The sequence below is a fragment of the Delphinapterus leucas genome, chromosome 12 (assembly GCF_059928025.1).
Source record: "Delphinapterus leucas isolate spDelLeu-1000000601 "Yukka" chromosome 12, BTC_Dleu_Yukka2, whole genome shotgun sequence".
In the NCBI taxonomy this organism is placed as follows: Eukaryota; Metazoa; Chordata; class Mammalia; order Artiodactyla; family Monodontidae; genus Delphinapterus; species Delphinapterus leucas.
Genome location: NC_143140.1, coordinates 63,852,654 through 63,870,645, shown reverse-complemented (window position 1 = coordinate 63,870,645; position 17,992 = coordinate 63,852,654). Strand labels below are relative to the sequence as shown.

The 17,992-nt window shown below is 37.8% G+C and overlaps 1 protein-coding gene across 1 annotated transcript in view; it reads right to left on the bottom strand.

The window, feature by feature from the left end:
- The window catches only part of LAMA2 (laminin subunit alpha 2), a 610,905-nt gene that overhangs the window by 126,780 nt on the left and 466,133 nt on the right, over nucleotides 1–17,992 (bottom strand). The window contains exons 34-35 of the mRNA XM_089921992.1: nucleotides 10,164–10,306; nucleotides 6,721–6,819 (exon numbers count right to left, since the gene is read on the bottom strand). Coding sequence (XP_089778118.1) covers nucleotides 6,721–6,819; nucleotides 10,164–10,306 — 242 coding nt within the window. The remainder of the gene's footprint in view (nucleotides 1–6,720; nucleotides 6,820–10,163; nucleotides 10,307–17,992) is intronic.

Below are 17,992 nucleotides of genomic sequence, written 5' to 3'. Positions count from 1 at the left end.
GTGTTTATATATATATAGTAGGCACTTAAATCATTTAAAAACTAGTTTCATCATTTTGGAAATGCCTCATCTTCATTTAAATTTGATTTCCAATATACAGTAAGAAACAAGGTAGATAATGCTAAATTTTGATATTTTATATAGTTCAGTCTATTACATTGCATTTACCCCTTATGAAATATAAACAGTTAAGAGATGTTTATCAAAGAAAGCAAAATATTCAACTCAATATAATTATATGCCTGCTTTTAGTGCATTTTAGAGAAATTCAAAATTAATGCTTATTGTGGGTTTCTATACCTTTCATTTATTTTTATGCTATTTTTAAAATTATTCACAATTAGGTAATTAATTAATTAAACAAATACTGACTGAACACCTACTATATACATGATACTGGTGATACTGTGGTAAGGGGGAAAAAAAACCCCACACTTCCTGCTCTTTTGGAGTTTATAGTCTGGTGGGATAGAGAGGTATTTGTTTAATGATCATGAAAATAAATTATAACCACAAACTGAAGAAAAAGCACAGTGGTATAACACAATTATAAGAGGAATCACATCACACCTGGAATATCACAGAAGACTTGCGGTAGACTTCGAGGAGCTGAGCTTTAGAAAGTGAATTGGAATTAACAGAAGTTAACAAGATGTAGGAGGAAGGGATTTACTTCAAGGCTAAAGAAAACATGTCCGGAAAGGCTCTGCGGGACAAAGTAACTGAAGGATACCATGGCTGGAGTACAGATGGCCAGGGTCAAAGTGGTGTGAGATGTGGCCAAAGTGAGACTTTGGCCTTTATCTGAAGAGCAATGAGAAGCCAGGGGGACGAGTTTAAGCACGAGGGTGCCATGTTCAAATTTGGGGTTGCAAAAGTGCATCCTGGCTATACCTTGGAGAACAATCGAAGGAAAATAAGAATAAACGCTGGACTAGCTAGAAAGCTAATATGGTAATCCCAAACGAAGGGCTGGATGAGAGTAGGGTAGTGAAGATGAGATCTATGCACAGAAGTGGAACCCACTGTATTTGGTAATGGGCTAAATAAGTGGGAGGATGAGAAGGAAGAAAGTGGCATCAAAGAAGATTTCTAGGTTTCTGGCTTATATGTTCAACGCATCAGGGTCCAGATAACCAGAGCATGAGTTGGGGAAGAGATGAGGCTGGGGAATTAAGACCATGAGGAAAGAGCATCACATGTCAATGAACAAAATGGAGAATTTGAAGGAGGAGAGTGATGTGATCAGATCTGTGATTTAGAAAGTTCACTCTGCTATAGGAATAATAATTGTTTGGAGTTAGATAAAGCTTAGGAAGAGAGGTAATAGAAGACCTCTGAATTGGGTTGGGGTAGAATGAAGAGCAATCATTCAGTTCTATTTTGGGAGACTGGTAAATATTGGAGGGTAAATCATTGAGGTGTTCTAAACAGAAGAAAGTATGGGTTTTAAGAGGACGACGGTGAGTTTAATTTGAGATGTCCAGTTGATAGTTAGGTACATAGGACTGAAACAGGAGAATGAAGTCTGTCTTGAGAATATGGACTTATTAATCATAGACATATATGTGGCGATCAAAGCCAAAAGAGAGGGTTTACAAAGTGAGAAGAGGTGTGGACTGAGGACTGGACCCCAAGAAAATCGACTTTTGAGGGATGGGCAGAGGAAGAGCTTGAAAATGAAAGGTCTGAGGATTAAGATAAAAGCAGAGAGGAGAGTATGTTAAGAAGGAAGATAGGGTCAAAAGTGGCAATTGCTGTAGGAAGTTCAAGTAAAATCAAGTTTCCACTGGATTTAGTGACCAGCTTGTCATTGATTACCTAGTTGAAATAGTCTTAGTAGCAGGCTGCGAGTGGAAATCTAGACTACAGTGGAGTGAGAAGTGAAAGCAGACCAAGTCTTTGAAAAAATTTGGCTGTGAAATGGAAGAGGGAGGTAAGGACAGTAGCTATAGAGGTATATGGAGTTGTCATCAAAAACATCTCAATATTCCACACTAATCATACTGTCTGACAGTATGAACATGTAACATATGATTGTCGTATTCAAAATCATATTCCAAGGGGGAAATGGAATGACAATAAATTAAAATACATTGAAAAAGATACATAATTATGCAACATTTTGCATGTATAATATTTGACATTAAATTATATAAAATAAATGTTTAAAATGTTAATCTGGGGGAGGAATATTATTCTCTTTACCAAGGGCTATCAGAGAACTAAATTGCTTCATGAAAAAGATAAGCACAAAATATACAAGCACTTGCAGGACAGAAGGCAGCTCACACCAGCTATGCAGGATCAGACTCGCCAGATGTTTTAACAAACATAAAGAATGTACTAGTCGGGCTTCCCTGGTGGCACAGTGGTTGAGAGTCTGCCTGCCGATGCAGGGGACACGGGTTCGTGCCCCAGTCCTGGAAGATCCCACATGCCGCGGAGCAGCTGGGCTCGTAAACCATGGCCACTGAGCCTGCGTGTCCGGAGCCTGTGCTCTGCAACGGAAGAGGCCAAAACAGTGAGAGGCCCGCGTACCGCAAAAAAAATAAAATAAAAAAAAGAATGCGCTAGTCATAAAGTGACTCGCCAGCTAACAAAGTAGAGAAAAGGATTCTCAAAAAGATTGGCTGTAGCAGTGAAAGCACTTTCCAGAGGAAAGGGAACTGGAAGCACCGGGTACCTCTAGGCTCACCATAGTTTTCAATCTTAGCCGACATCAGAATCATCTGGAAGCTCTTGAAAGTCCCAATGCTCATACTGTGCCTCTGACCAAATACATCACAACCTTTGGGGGTGAGACTGGGCACCACGTAACTCTAATGTGCACTCCTAGTTTAGGCACTATCTCCTCTAACGTAGCCATGGATAATAGGAAGTCATGGCCCCTGCACTTATACTCTGGGCCCAACTGCTGAATCATTCATGGCTGTGAGATAAAGGTACTGGGGGTCTCAGCCAATATTAGTGGATATTTATGTCGTCTAGTCCTCTAGTTATGATTACATGTGTATCAATACACCTTTTGATTATCACGCTGATTGACCACAGGCAAAGAAAGAATTGATCATTTTGAATATTGAAGGTCTCCATGACAATCCTGTTTCTGGTGGGGACAAGGTTAATAAATAAGCGAGGATTTCTATTTCCTTCCCATCCTCACTTTATCAAGGAGATACTTACTTTTAGAAGTCTTATTTCTAGACTTTCTATGTTACAAAATCTGAAGAATGGGCAGATAAAAATGGTATTGAAGTGTGGAGAGGGGGAAAAAGAGTAATGTTCCAGTGGAGCAATCTGGCAAATGCTACCTCAGTCAGGTGATCAAGATCAACATCAACAGTAATAAGACATATTGATTGCACGGGTTCTTAATATGACATGATAAAATGATACATTATCTCTGTGGTCTTCCCTACAAAAACCTATATGTCTATTCTGATCATGAGAAAAACATGAGGCAAACCCCAACTGAGGGACATCCTACAAAATACATGAACTTGTCAAAACTGTCAAAATCATCAAAAACAAGGAAAGTCTAAGAAACTGGCACATTCTAGAAGCCATAGCCTAAGAAGACACGATGACTTAATGTAATATCCTGGATAGGATCCTGAAACAATAAAAGGACATTAAGTAAAACTGAAGAAAAAGCAGAGTCTTTAGTTAATAATAATAATAATCAATATTAGTGCATTTGTTGTGATAGATAGATCATACCAAGATATTAGTAGGGGAAAGTGGGTATGGAGTATATGGGAAATCTCTGTACTATCTTTGCAACAACTTTTCTGTAAATCTAAAACTATTTTAAAATAAAAAAGTTTATTATTGGAGGGCTTCCCTGGTGGCGCAGTGGTTGAGAGTTCGCCTGCCGATGCAGGGGACACGGGTTTGTGCCCTGGTCTGGGAAGATCCCACATGCCGCGGAGCAGCTGGGCCTGTGAGCCAATGGCTGCTGAGCCTGCGCGTCCGGAGCCTGTGCTCCGCAACGGGAGAGGCCACAACACTGAGAGTCCCGCGTACCGCAAAAAAAAAAAAAAAAAAAAAAAAATTCTCAACATAGTATGTCACTAGGGAATTGTAAATTAAAACTAGAATGAGATATTACTACATACCTACTAGAATGGCCAAAATTCAGAACACTGACAACACCAAATGCTGGTGAGGATTTGGAACTCTTACTCATTGCTGCTGGGAATGCAAAATGGTACAGCCACTTTGGAAGACAGTTTGGAGATTTCTTACAAAACTAAACACACTCTTCCCATATGATCCAGCAATTGCACTCTTTGGTTTTCATACAAATGAATTGAAAACTTATATACTTGGATGTTTATAGCAGCTTTATTCATATTGCCAAAGCTTAAAAGCAACCAAGGTGTCCTTCAGTAGGTGAATGGATAAATAAACTTGGTACATCCAGAAAATGAAATACTACTCAGCACTAAAAAGAAATGAGCTATCAAGCCATCAAAAGACATTGAGGAAACATAAATGTATACTACTAAGTGAAAAAAGCCAATCTGAGAAGGTTACATACTGTATAACTCCAGCTAGATGATATACAGAGACAGTAAAAAGATCAGTGGTTGCCAGGGGTTAAGGAAAGGGAGAGGTGAATAGGCAGACCATGGAGGACTTTTAGGGCAGTGAAACCACTCGAAATGATACTATAAAGGTGGAGACGTCATTAAACATTTGTATATAGAATTTGTATATAGAATTGTATATAGAATTTGTATATAGAATTTGTATATAGAATATACAATACCAAGAGTGAACCCTAAAGTAAACTATAGGCTTTGAGTGATAATGATTCGTCAGTGTAGATTCATCTATTGGAACAAACGTATCACTCTGGTGGAGGATGCTGACAATGCGGGAGGCTGTGCTTGTCTTGGGGCAGGGGGCATATGGGAAATTTCGATATTTTCCAATCAATTTTGCTTTAAACTTCTCAAAAATACAAAGTCCATTTTAAAAAATTTAGTATGTGAGAGTCTGCTGGAAAGATGAAAGGATGCCGGTTAAGAAGTTATAAGGTAATAATAATAATAATATTAAAGGCTCAGATCATTTGGCTGTAATCAGCTCAGTGAGAGCAACAACAGTCTCAGTTTTGCTTATACCTCTTTCCCAGTGTCTGTCATTCTGTTATAGTGTCTAGAATATATTTGACCCTTAGTAAGGATTAATTAAATGAATGAATGAATGAAGGGCCTCTGTTCCATGGAATTTTCCCTAGTTATCCTTAACATTAAATTAATATTAAATTAATCCATTTGTGTGTATTTCTCAGGTACATTCCTTTATTTTATTTCATGCTGTGTTACATATTTACTTGCACTTGTCCCATATTACCCTCCACATACCTAAATACTTATATACCCACACACACACACACACACACACACACACACACACACACTCGAGATTGCAACTTCCTTGAAGACAGACTGAGCCTCATTTTTATCTTTCATCTGCCAACACTTAGCGCTTGGGCTTTGTATGTGGTGAACATTCATATGTGCTGTTGAATTGAGATTACTTTGGCATGATCTGTTTAAAAATTCTTATTTAGTGTATTCACATAACCAATACAAAATTGTTAATTACTGAATTGATATGAGATAATTTGTATTCATTAATCTGATTAATATCTAACTACATTTGGCAAGAAACTCTGTTCTGTATTTGTACATTCCACATTGCTGGTAGGAGATTCTGAAAATGTGTTTAGTACGCTATTTGTAACATCAGGGCCATTGTTTAGCATCACGTGCTCAGAATCCCATTTGATTTCCCTGTGGAAATTCTCCTAAGCCAGCAGCAGCTTAGGTGGAAATGGTACTGGATCAGTGGGAATCTGGAATCTGGGTCCTACTTAGGTCCTTGAATTTGGTGAAGTACGCGGCCATTGCTAATTCATTTCACTATCATGGCCTGAGGGATTTCTTCTTTAAAAAATGGACTAGATAATCTGTAAGAACCTTCTAGCTCCAATATTTTTTGTCATTTAAAGTTCTTTGATAATCAAACCGGATCCCTAAATTCCAGGCCAGTTTTCCAGTTCATGCATTTTTCTGGCCACAAGATGGCAGACTTTATGCTGTTTTCTTCATTCTGTATCAGGGAAAAGAACCTTAACCCTCTTGCAGTTTTGAAAATTAAAAACTCCCAATATCTTAAAAAGTCTGATAAACGCAACATGGACTTTACATTATGACTCTAAAAAGTGTCTTGAATGCTTTGGGTTTTCATGATAAAGGACATTTCCTCTTTTGTGGGGGGATAATGATTTAGGCTGTATTTCTTTACAAACACAAAAATCCTATGATGAGATCAAAGAGACTACAAGTATTTTCATTTGTTTTTCTTTTTCCTTACATATCAGAGCCAGGACTTTGGGAATCCAGAATCAATAAAAACTTTACCATGGAAGCTACTGGATAGAGTACTCAAAATATACTGTCATTCTGATATTTTTAGCCATTGTCCTTGACACTTCCCAAGTATGTATCCCAATCTTTTCTTGTGCTACTGGGTTCTCAGATTTTATCTGTGGCAGAAGTAGCAAGTCAAAAATACATCTATTTCATGCACCAAATTGGGATTTAGGAAGAACAAGATTTGCATTTCAGAAATTTGAAGTAATTTTCCTTAATTATACATAATCTATCTGCTTTAAGAAGAAGCATGATTTTTCCAACTTACCCTGGTCAGAAGTTCATTCATTTCTGTCACCAGCGTGTTCAGATTGCCTTCTGCCAACTGAATGAGCCTCTCTGGGGCCCGCTGAGGTGAGAGCAAATGCTGAAAAAGATTTCATTCCATATGTTTTAGAGTAAATGGTCTTGCAGCGATCATGGGTTGAACATTTAACAGAACACATTTTTTCTTTATATACAAAGAACTTAGCCTTCTCACCTTCAGAGAAGAGAGAAGGAAACTATTTCAGTTGGGCACTTACAAAGCACCATGCAGAGTAATCTGGCAAATAATACAAACTGCTGCAATTTATTGAGACATTACTATGTTCCAGGTCTTTTTGTTTTGTTTTGTTTTTCATTGAGCTCTTACAACAGTTCTATGAGATAAATGCTATTTCATTTTGTATATAGAAAACTGTGGCTTAAAGAGACTTAAAAATTTATACAAGATTGCACAGCCAGTAAGGGGTAGAGTCAAGATGAACCTTGTCTGAGTCTTTAAGGCTCCCATTCTAATCAACAGAGATACAGTTTACAGGTTTATTACCTCTTTCTTTGAGGACAGGAGCCCTGACAGAAGGACCTGGCCAGACACTAACTAACTGCATGGCATCAACGTTGTAGGAGCTGCCCTGGCACTCACAGATGCGCCATTTTCCTCTCCTATTAAACATAATCAATCTCACCAAACACTAACAGTAGACAGTATCACTCTGTGAGAGTGATGAATGAAACAAAAGATGACACCACTCCATAATCTTATCTAAATGCAGACGAAATCATGGTCTCTGTGCAGACCACAAAAGTACCTCAAATCCCATTTTCTGGCTAATATGAGTGACCACTGCCTCCTTACTAACTGTAGCTTTAACCTCCCTTTTTCTTCCTTCCTTCTAGATAAGATTCATTAGAATACTTAATTATGGAATTATTCCCACTTCCTAATAGTACCCAGTCCAACACAAACTCCTGCTTCCTTGAATCTGCCCTCAAATTCCCTAGCACAAACCCCCAATACTCTAAGTGATTCCTAATGCCCTGTTACTGAGACAGCCCCAATTCCCCACACTGTGTAGTGCCCCTTGTTGCAACAAGTTAGTAAACCCAACTTTGTTCTATCACATGTGTGTTTCTGGTCATCTCTGGCTGGAACCCAGGAAGCACTGACACAGTTAAAGGAACTGAACAAAGAGGGCACATGACTTGCTTAAGGATTTAGAATATCAAAGTGGGGTTCCAAATATCCAGATATTAAACAAGTTATGGAAGAAGAACACAAACAGAATCAAGAAAGACTGGAATTTAAGGAACATCAAAGTCATTCTGACTAATACCCAGCCATAAGGAAACAGGTGACTGAACCCCAGGCTTGGTTGATGTCCACAGATTGGAACCTCTTTCAGAGGGCCCTTCAGTACTTCATCCACTGCTTAAGTTATTACTTTAAAATTATTTGACGTCCTACTGAAGTATTTGCTTCTCTAGTTTAATTTTCTTTCTTTGTATTCCTTCCATACATGATAACTGGTCAGCATTTTCTTTATTAGAACTCTTTGCACTCCTGAATGCTGGGCCTACAAAGTAAACTCGGATTTCTCTGCCTGGCTTTCATGATTGTCCTTCGTATCACCCAGCCCCACTGAAGTCTCCAGCCTTATCTTTCACTAGCAGGCCTGACTTCTAATGTCTGCTGGACAGGCCTCGCTCATCCACACCTCTGCCTCTGCGCATGTGGCTCTCCTAGATTCAGTGGCAAGAGTATGTAAGGATGGGCTGGGGGTCAAGGAGACCTTGCTACTGGTGGGCTGAGCCCTTCTCTCTCTGAGCCGTGTGAAGGTAGTTTCATTCTCACAGGCCCTAAAGTTAAACTACCTCCTTCCACGTCCCAGCTCTGTACCCAGTAGCCATGTGACCTTGTCTCTGTGCCTCAGTGTCCCTACCCGGCTATCTGAGACAAACATAGCTAATACAGTACTCCTTTCCTACTTCTTGGAGTTTCTGTAAAATCTATGTATGATAATTCACATAAGACTTTAGTCAATTGTCTAGCACAGAGATACTCATCAATAAATGTTATTCTTGTTATCATTATGATTGGTTTCTTCTTCCGGTAAATAAGGATAATACTACTTACTTTGAAGGCTGTGGTCTAAATTAAAGAAAATATTCCCTAGAAGAATGTCCACCAGTGCCTAGTGAATAAATCTTAGGTTTCTTCCTCCAGTCTTCACCAATAATTCTCTGCCTATTGAAATTGTTTCTACCCTTCAAGTTCTAACACAAATTACACTTTCATTAATGATGTATTCCCTGGTTACTCTGGATCTTATCTATTGCTCCAGTCTTTGAACTCTATTGTATGTCAAATGTCTATAAAGCACGTGGTAATTATGTATTTTTGCTAATTGTTTAACTATTTTTAAACCACATAGACTCTAAGCTTCCTAAGGGTAGTGACTGCATTATAGGGGTCATGAAACCCCTGGGGAACCAAGTGCAATATTGGGGCTTTCCAGAGTTTCTTAATAAATATCCAGTAATTGACTGATAGTGTATAAGGAGTCACTTTTCATCTTTTTTTTATTCAGGTGAAACAACTCCAATTTCCTTAACATTTCCTCTTTATCCCATTAACTACTGAAAGCTTTAATGATGTCTTAGAACAGTGTTTCTCTTACAACAAAATTAGTTCTTGTTGAAGTACTTTCAAAAATCTCCTCATTCTCTAGTACAAAATTTTCACCTTGTGTTTTCATTTTGACAGTAAACTTAAATGTTAATGTAAGCATTTCTGGAACCCAGGCTGGGCACCTGAGAGATGCACTTGATCTTAGCACCTACATTTGCATGCCTGTTTGATCATATGGCAGACTGAGCACATAAATCACTTGTCAAGTGATGCCAAATGTCATTTCAGGACCCCTCACAAAGGGTTCTCTAGTTCAAATTGTGGAAAGGTAGGAGAACCGAGTTACCACATGTCACATGCTGATGAAAGAACCTATGTGGAAGTAGTCAGTGTGATATTCTTGTTGCAAGTAGCAATTTGCTTTCAGCAAAAATCATCTGTTATTTTATATTAATGTTTTTAATTTGAATTTTATTGTTTTTTAGGCTTTTGTAAAGATTAATTTGTTTTGATTTTATAGAGCTATTAAGTATAAGGAGTTCATATCTGATTTTATGTTTGCACATATTTAAGGAACATAATAAAATTGATTTAGGCCAAACACTGGGGGTACATGAGCCTCTTTTTCCATAAGAGCAATCAGTAAATTATAGTTCTCAAGTTTGAAAAACACTGGTTTAAAAAGTCTTTGAATTTCCCTAATGGCTGCCTGCCTTGATTTGGGACAAAGGGAAAAGCATTTACCAATTACGGCAATTACCCCTTTGGAAGCTTCTGTCATTTTTTCCCTGGCTCTTGCTGTTACTGCTCCAACCTACCTTGAGTTCCTGAGTCATATTTTCAAGACCATACAGAATTTTATAAGGAGCGGGCAGTGGGCCAGTGAGGTTGATGCTCGTGGCCATCTGTTCCAGGCGAGCCAAGTCACCGAGAAGAAGGCCGGTGCATTCATCTCCACAAACTGTGAAAGGGAAACAGCAAAGAATATTTACTTCTGCTAAGCATCCCAGGCAGATGTGCAAAGATTTCAGCTATGAAATGTTTTATGGCCTAAGTATTATCCTGTGAAAGATGATGTTTCTCATCTCAGATAATTAATGCTTTCAAATGGATGATGGTTGATAAAAGATGAAAAGAACGACAAAAGAGCAGACATTCCTGTTGCCCAGAACCTGAAATAGGGATGATGATATAAACTGAGGAACCAAAGAGGACGAGCAAATGGATTTTGAGGGTAAACGAGTGTACTGCCTAAGTACTAAAGGAGAGGTAAAACATGGACTATAACATTATAAATGCCCCAGAGAGTCGCACATGAACAATCTAGAGGAAATCTGTAATTGGCAATAAAATATGCTTTGGAATCTAAAAATGTATACATTGCCCCATTAGATTGCAATGTGGAGTGTCTATAGCAATTAGGTCTCTACGTGCTTCAGGTATTACATATTCAAAAACTGTATGACTCTTTAGCTTGACATCTATTGAGAAGAATATTTTTAAAAGTCAAAAGAACTCTTCTTTTTACAATTTTTTTGTCATGATGAAATGTATTTATTTATTACTTACTTGTTCACTTACTTATGCATTTGCCAACTCTTCCTCTTTAACTATTCAGCACATTATCACTCATGATTAGATGCAGTCCCACAAATTCCTACTTTGATGATTAACCTAATCCTGTTTTGTGGATAAATAATTGCCAAAAGCCAGGAAAACTTTATTCTTGAAGTAGCCAAGAGTGCTAGTGTTCTACCTATATTTTTTCAATGATTAGAAAGGGGGACTATTCAAATTTAGTGGTGGTGGAAGGGGGTTGGACGGTAGTAGGGTGGTGGAGAGAAACAATGGTTTCTTCACCATTATCACTTGAATCTCATAAATAGTAAAATTTCTAAAGTTAAAAGATATTGATTCTTTTGGAGCCTTTATAAAATATACCTATTCAGTTTGGATTTTTAGTTCAAAATTTTTTTTCCACTCTTTGCATCAGAGTAATGAGATGTAGCTCTCCATGCCAAGAAGCACGTGCTACCATATTTATGATATGCGTTCGTGCATAGTTACAATTTCTAGCTTACGTTCTGCAGATAGAGGTATAAAAACTATACACATGTTAGAAGAGAGGAAAATATATAACATGAAAAATACTGAGACTTGGAGCAGCTTTGGATCATGCCCCAAACTGGCAAGAATTCAATTAGTTCTCTAAACAGGACTCCCCTGAGCTGCCTAATGGAGAGAAAACCATTAACTGAAGCTTGTAAACGAAGAGAAGTAGTACAGAGAGTGATTCTGTGATGGGACAGCAGTTAGAGGTGAGTTACAATATCCCTTCACAGGGATTAAACTGCCCCAGCAGGGCTTTTAATAAATCAGCTCCTTGCAGGTGACACCTGTAAGTGTTGAGTGTCACCTGCAGGGGCGCTGTAAGCTCCTGATGCCTTGCAAGCTGAGTGAACAAAGAGGCTTTGGGAGCTGGAGGTGGAATCTGAAACTAGAGCTGGATCTCTTCCTCTTCTAGCCAGAACGAAAGAGAATTTGCTCTGCATGGAAACTAAGTAAAAGGAAAAGAATGCTGTGGCTTCAAACCCTCAGTTCAATGCAAGTGCTTGAGAAGCTTCAACAGACCTCTTGACATGAAGTAATTGTAGAAAACACAGCCTGGAACACAATTAGGTACCAAATTGACTATGTCTAAACACCAAGACCCTGTCTGATTCTCACACTTGAGTGGGTTTCAGAATCATCTGAGGGCTTTCTTAAATCACAGGAGGCTGGGCCATACCCCTAGCAGTTCTGATTCAAGAGGTGATCGAATCACCTGGTTTCTGATTCTCTGACTGATCATGTGCTTTTCCAACAAACTCCCAGGTGAACACTAAGACTCTGGTCTGAGCACCACACTTTGAATAACTACTAGATCAACAGCAATGGCATGACCTGGGAGCTTGTTAGAAATACATAATCTTGGGCTCTATCCTAGATCTAGTGAAACAGAATCTGTTTCAGAAAGATTCCCATGTGACCTATGCATGTTCATGTTTGAAAAGCACTACTGTAAGTCACTGGTTCTCCATCTTGGCTGCATACAAATCATGGTGATTTACAAAATACAGGTATCTAGGTGTTTCCCCTACACACCTCCAGAGAATCTGATTTGATGGGTCTGTGGTGAGGCCCAGGCAACAGTATATTTAAGAGATTCCAGATGATCCTATCATATAGCCAGAGTTTAGAACCACTGGGCCAGAAAACAAACTTTAGGGATGCTCTATCCTAAAGGGAGCAAGGATTTGGAAGAGGTCATTTTACTTGCTGTCTCCTCTGCCGAGAACACTTCTTTCTTCATCTTCACCCATGTGACTCCTGGAGATTTAGGTCAAGTGCTCAAGTGTTACTTCCTCGGAGGAGAAGGCCCTGATGACTCTGAAATTACTGTCCCCACCAACCACCACTGTATTCCCTTTGTCTTTTTATCTTAACACTCATGCACATATAGGCTATCTTTTCATTTTATGTGCTTATATATTGGTTCTCTCTCCTCAGAGAGGGACCTTAATCAACTTTGGTCACAGTGCCTAAGAAAGTGTCTTGCACATAGTAAATAATCAATAAATATTTGCTTACTACTATCTTTGTGAAAGGAGAGCAAAAAATATTTTGGAGAAGATCAGGGAGTTACAAGGAGAGGATTGAGAGAAGAAGAGAGAGAGGGAGAGAAAGAGACAGAGAAATAGAGATAAAAATATTGGCCAAATAGGAAATGTCTGAACGTGAGGACACTATACATGATATGAAATGAGGAACAGAATAGTATAAAAACTATAGTTTTTATAGTTATAAAACTATAAAACATAGTATAAAAATGGCCAGAGAGGGAAAATTGTCTTGTGATTGGAGAGGCAGAAACTGACTCATGTCAAGGAGATGATTGCTATGATACCTGCATGAGGTAATATTGACACAGGAAAGGTATTGGAATGGAGGAATGGAGGGGAAGAAAAGATATACAAAACGTTAATAAAAGAAATGACACAGTTGGGTTACTGGCCAGATAAAGATGATGCTCATTTCTGGGGAGGATGAAGGGTTAAAAGTGTTTACCATTTCTTTGCCGCTCCTCCCGTTAAGAGGTGGAGTCTATTCCCCCGCACATCCCCCTTTGAATCGAGGTTGGCTTTATGACAAACTCTGACCATCAGAATGCTTCAGAGGGACACTGAGCCTTAGCTTCAAGGAGTTTCGCAGTTTCTGCTTCCACACTTCTGGAATCCTGCTGCCTTGTGAAAAATCCCAGGCTAGCCTTCTTGAGGAAGAGAGGCAACATGAGCAACAGAAAGGTAGATCCAACCATTCTAGCCGAGGTCCTTCCATGTGAATAAGGCCATCTAGGAACCCACCCCACCGCATGATAACAAAAGAAGTATCCAAGGGGACCCTGTTCAAATTGCCAACCTACAGAATAGTGAGGATATATATAGTTGCTGTATATACTCAACAACTATTAAATTTTGGAGTAGTAGCAATAGATAACTGATAAACTTTGTCAAGTTTCGCATGTGTGATTTAGAATGTGAATTCAGCTTAGAGACTTCAAGTTGCAATTCATAGGTTAAAAAGTATTAACAACAGTTCTTAACTTTATTAAAAGTTAAGAAGAATGTGAAGGTTCCTTTCCCACTGAATCCAAGTTCATCACTACTTTAAAAGTTCCATTCAAAGCACTGTGCTCTTTTTTCACTTTCAAGATCTTGAAAGATGCTTGATAATATGACATCTCACTATGCTTTTTAGGGTAGTGTACGTTTCAGAAATACTTTGCTAGCTCTTTCTCTAATTTATCTATAATTCATAACCTACCCATTTCTAAGAGGAATTGAGTCAGTTCATTGATAATGGTATGGCTAGAGGCTCCTTACTGATGGTTCCAGAAATTTTCAGGGAAATGTTTTCTCAGTATTCTCAGTTTTCACTTCAGACAAGCAGAAATCAGGGACTGGAATGCAGAACTAGATCTGATTTACTGTAATACACTACAGAGTAAATTGGTGAGCTAAATTGATGCCAAGAGGCATGATGGATACGGATTTTTCTGTCATTTATTCTACCTCCTGCCCATCTGTTTTGGTTCCTCATCTTCAGTTGTTGAAATGAAAATGTACTTAATTGCTCTTTCAAGGACTCATAATTCCATTTTATGTCTCTGTGTCCAAAGGTCTATTATTATCCCATGTCTTATGGTCTCTGTATCTGCTTTTGGGGGAACAAAGTACAAGCACATTTCCATAGATGAAAGGTAAGTTTTATAGTATGCTCCAAGTAATACACTAACATCTGTCCAAATGGGTCAGAAAGACTTATGAATGCGACAGCCATGGGATTTTTTCAAAGCTTCTGTACAAGTCTAGTTCATGCAGTTATAAGATAAACACATGGGGAAGTGTGCCCTTTACATAATGGTTTGCTATTTTATCCTGACACAAAATATTTAACTTACACCACAAGCTACTTTTATTTGTCCTCAAAAGTCTGAAATGTCTGGCAACAAACACTGGAAATGGGATGCAAATTAAAACCACGTTTAACTCACTATGATAGGGAAGATCTGAAGAGTGTATAGAGACAAGGAATATTCACATTATGTAAACAATTGTTCTTTGATAAGGGTGCAGTAACTGCTCAGTGTAAATTAACACCTATCTTATAATCAAGACCCCCAAGGAACCTCTCCAAACCATTCTCCTATTCAGCAATAGAGATAAGGTTATAAAATGAGATTCTGCCTGAAATGCATGGGAGCAAAAGCAAATATTTCAAGACTATGATTATATTTTACATGACTAAATGTTTTTGAGGCTTTGCTTATAAAAGTGTCAGGATAAATTTGTGTCTAATACTAGCAAATGCAATACTCCATTCAGGTTGTTATAGCTGGGCACATGTAAGGGGCAAATCATGCAGCTGATATTACAGATCTTTCCGTTAGCAATTAGTACAAAACACTGCATTTCTACCAGAGTCCCTCATGCATAATAACTACTGGCTTACCGTCACAAAAAATTCACACACTGTATCCAAACCAAAGAAGCCAAAGCTGAAATGAGTGCATTGCATGTTTTTAAAAAGGCCAAACCTATTAACCAATTTTAGGTAAAGATACATAAATTGTCTGGCTCTAATCAAAAAGGGATAAAATGAGTAAATATACATTTCTAACAAAAGATAAAATTTGTGTGTTAATGTGTGTGTTTTAATTTAATTCTTGTACATTAAGGCCATTGATAATTCCTTGGGTATGGATTGTATATTTCTCTTTCCTCTTTCTTCTTCAAGAAGAAAGTTTTAGATTAGCATTTATTTAAGGCTTATTAAAATGGATTCAGTTATTTCATATTATTTATAGATAAATATCTTCTAAAATAAAAATGTGGTTTCAGACCCATTAAAAAGGCTTTTTTTTTTTTGCCTGTTAGTTCTTTGAATAGAGGGAAAGACTTTCTGTCGGTTTAGGATGAGGCTGATAAATTTAATCATGTACCAAGTAGTTGTGATATATATATACATATATAAACATTAAATAAAATTATGTATATAAATATATATTAAAAATAAGTTTGATATGGTTCAAGTATGGTATAGCTCTTCAAAAAACAAATGGAAGCTTTGAAAGTATTATAAGTAATAATGGGACAGTAGCTTTTATCTATACAATATTCACTACATTGAAGACAATATGTTGTGTCTTGCCTTCATTATCTCATCTAATGTTTACAGCAATTCTATGAGATAAGTACTATTAATATCCTAATTTTAAAGATGAGAAAAAGAGTTACAATCATAGTGTTTATAAATCTATAAATAATGTATTTGAAGAACTTTAAGAGAAAACAAAAATGTAAGGTCACCATAAAAGGGATTTTCAGTGACTTGAAAAGCCAAGAATTATTAAAAAAAAAAACCCAGAATTTAGCCTAACCTAAGTATCTCATCAAAAACTGCTTCACTCAACGACCAGCAAGCTACAGTGCTGGACATCCTATGCCAAACAACTAGCAAGACAGGAACACAACCCCACCCATTAGCAGAGAGGCTGCCTAAAATCATAATAATTTTACAATTTTATGATTTTATTAATTTCATAATTAATAATCATAATCACAGACACCCCAAAAAAACACAAGACATGGACCTGCCCACCAGAAAGACAAGATCCAGCCTCATCCACCAGAACACAGGCACTATTCCCCTCCATGAGGAAGCCTACACAGCCCACTGAACCAACCTTATCCACTGGGGGAAGACACCAAAAACAACGGGAACTAAGAACCTGCAGCCTGCAAAAAGGAGACCTCAAACACAGTTAAGATAAGCAAAATGAGAAGACAGAAAAACACACAGCAGATGAAGGAGCAAGATAAAAACCCACCAGACCTAACAAATGAAGAGGAAATAGGCAGTCTACCTGAAAAAGAATTCAGAATAAGGACAGTAAAGATGATCCAAACTCTTGCAAATAGAATAGAGAAAATGCAAGAAACATTTAACAAGGACCTAGAAGAAATAAAGAGGAAACAAGCAACGATGAACAACACAATAAATGGAATTAAAAATACTCTAGAAGGGATCAATAGCAGAATAACTGAGGCAGAAGAATGGATAAGTGACCTGGGAGATAAAATAGTGGAAATAAATACTGCAGAGGAGAATAAAGAAAAAAGAATGAAAAGAACTGAGGACAGCCTCAGAGACCTCTGGGACAACATTAAATGCACCAACATTCGAATTATAGGGGTCCCAGAAGAAGAAGAGAAAAAGAAAGGGACTGAGAAAATATTTGAAGAGATTATAGTTGAAAACTTCCCTAATATGGGAAAGGAAATAGTTAATCAAGTGCAGGAAGCACAGAGAGTCCCATAAAGGATAAATCCAAGGAGAAACACGCCAAGACACATATTAATCAAACTCTCAAAAATTAAATACAAAGAAAACATATTAAAAGCAGCAAGGGAAAAGCAACAAATAACACACAAGGGAATCCCCATAAGGTTAACAGCTGATCTTTCAGCAGAAACTCTGCAAGCCAGAAGGGACTGGCAGGACATATTTAAAGTGATGAAGGAGGAAAACCTACAACCAAGATTACTCTACCCAGCAAGGATCTCATTCAGATTTGATGGAGAAATTAAAACCTTTACAGACAAGCAAAAGCGGAGAGAGTTCAGCACCACCAAACCAGTTTTACAACAAATGCTAAAGGAACTTCTCTAGGCAAGAAACACAAGAGAAGGAAAAGACCTACAATAACAAACCCAAAACAGTTAAGAAAATGGGAATAGGAACATACATATCAACAATTACCTTAAATGTAAATGGATTAAATGCTCACACCAAAAGACACAGACTGGCTGAATGGATACAAAAACAAGACCCATATATATGCTGTCTACAAGAGACCCACTTCAGACCTAGGGACACATAACAGACTGAAAGTGAGGGAATGGAAAAAGATATTCCATGCAAATGGAAATCAAAAGAAAGCTGGAGTAGCAATTCTCATGTCAGACAAAATAGACTTTAAAATAAAGACGACTAGAAGAGACAAAGAAGGACACTACATAATGATCAAGGGATCGATCCAAGAAGA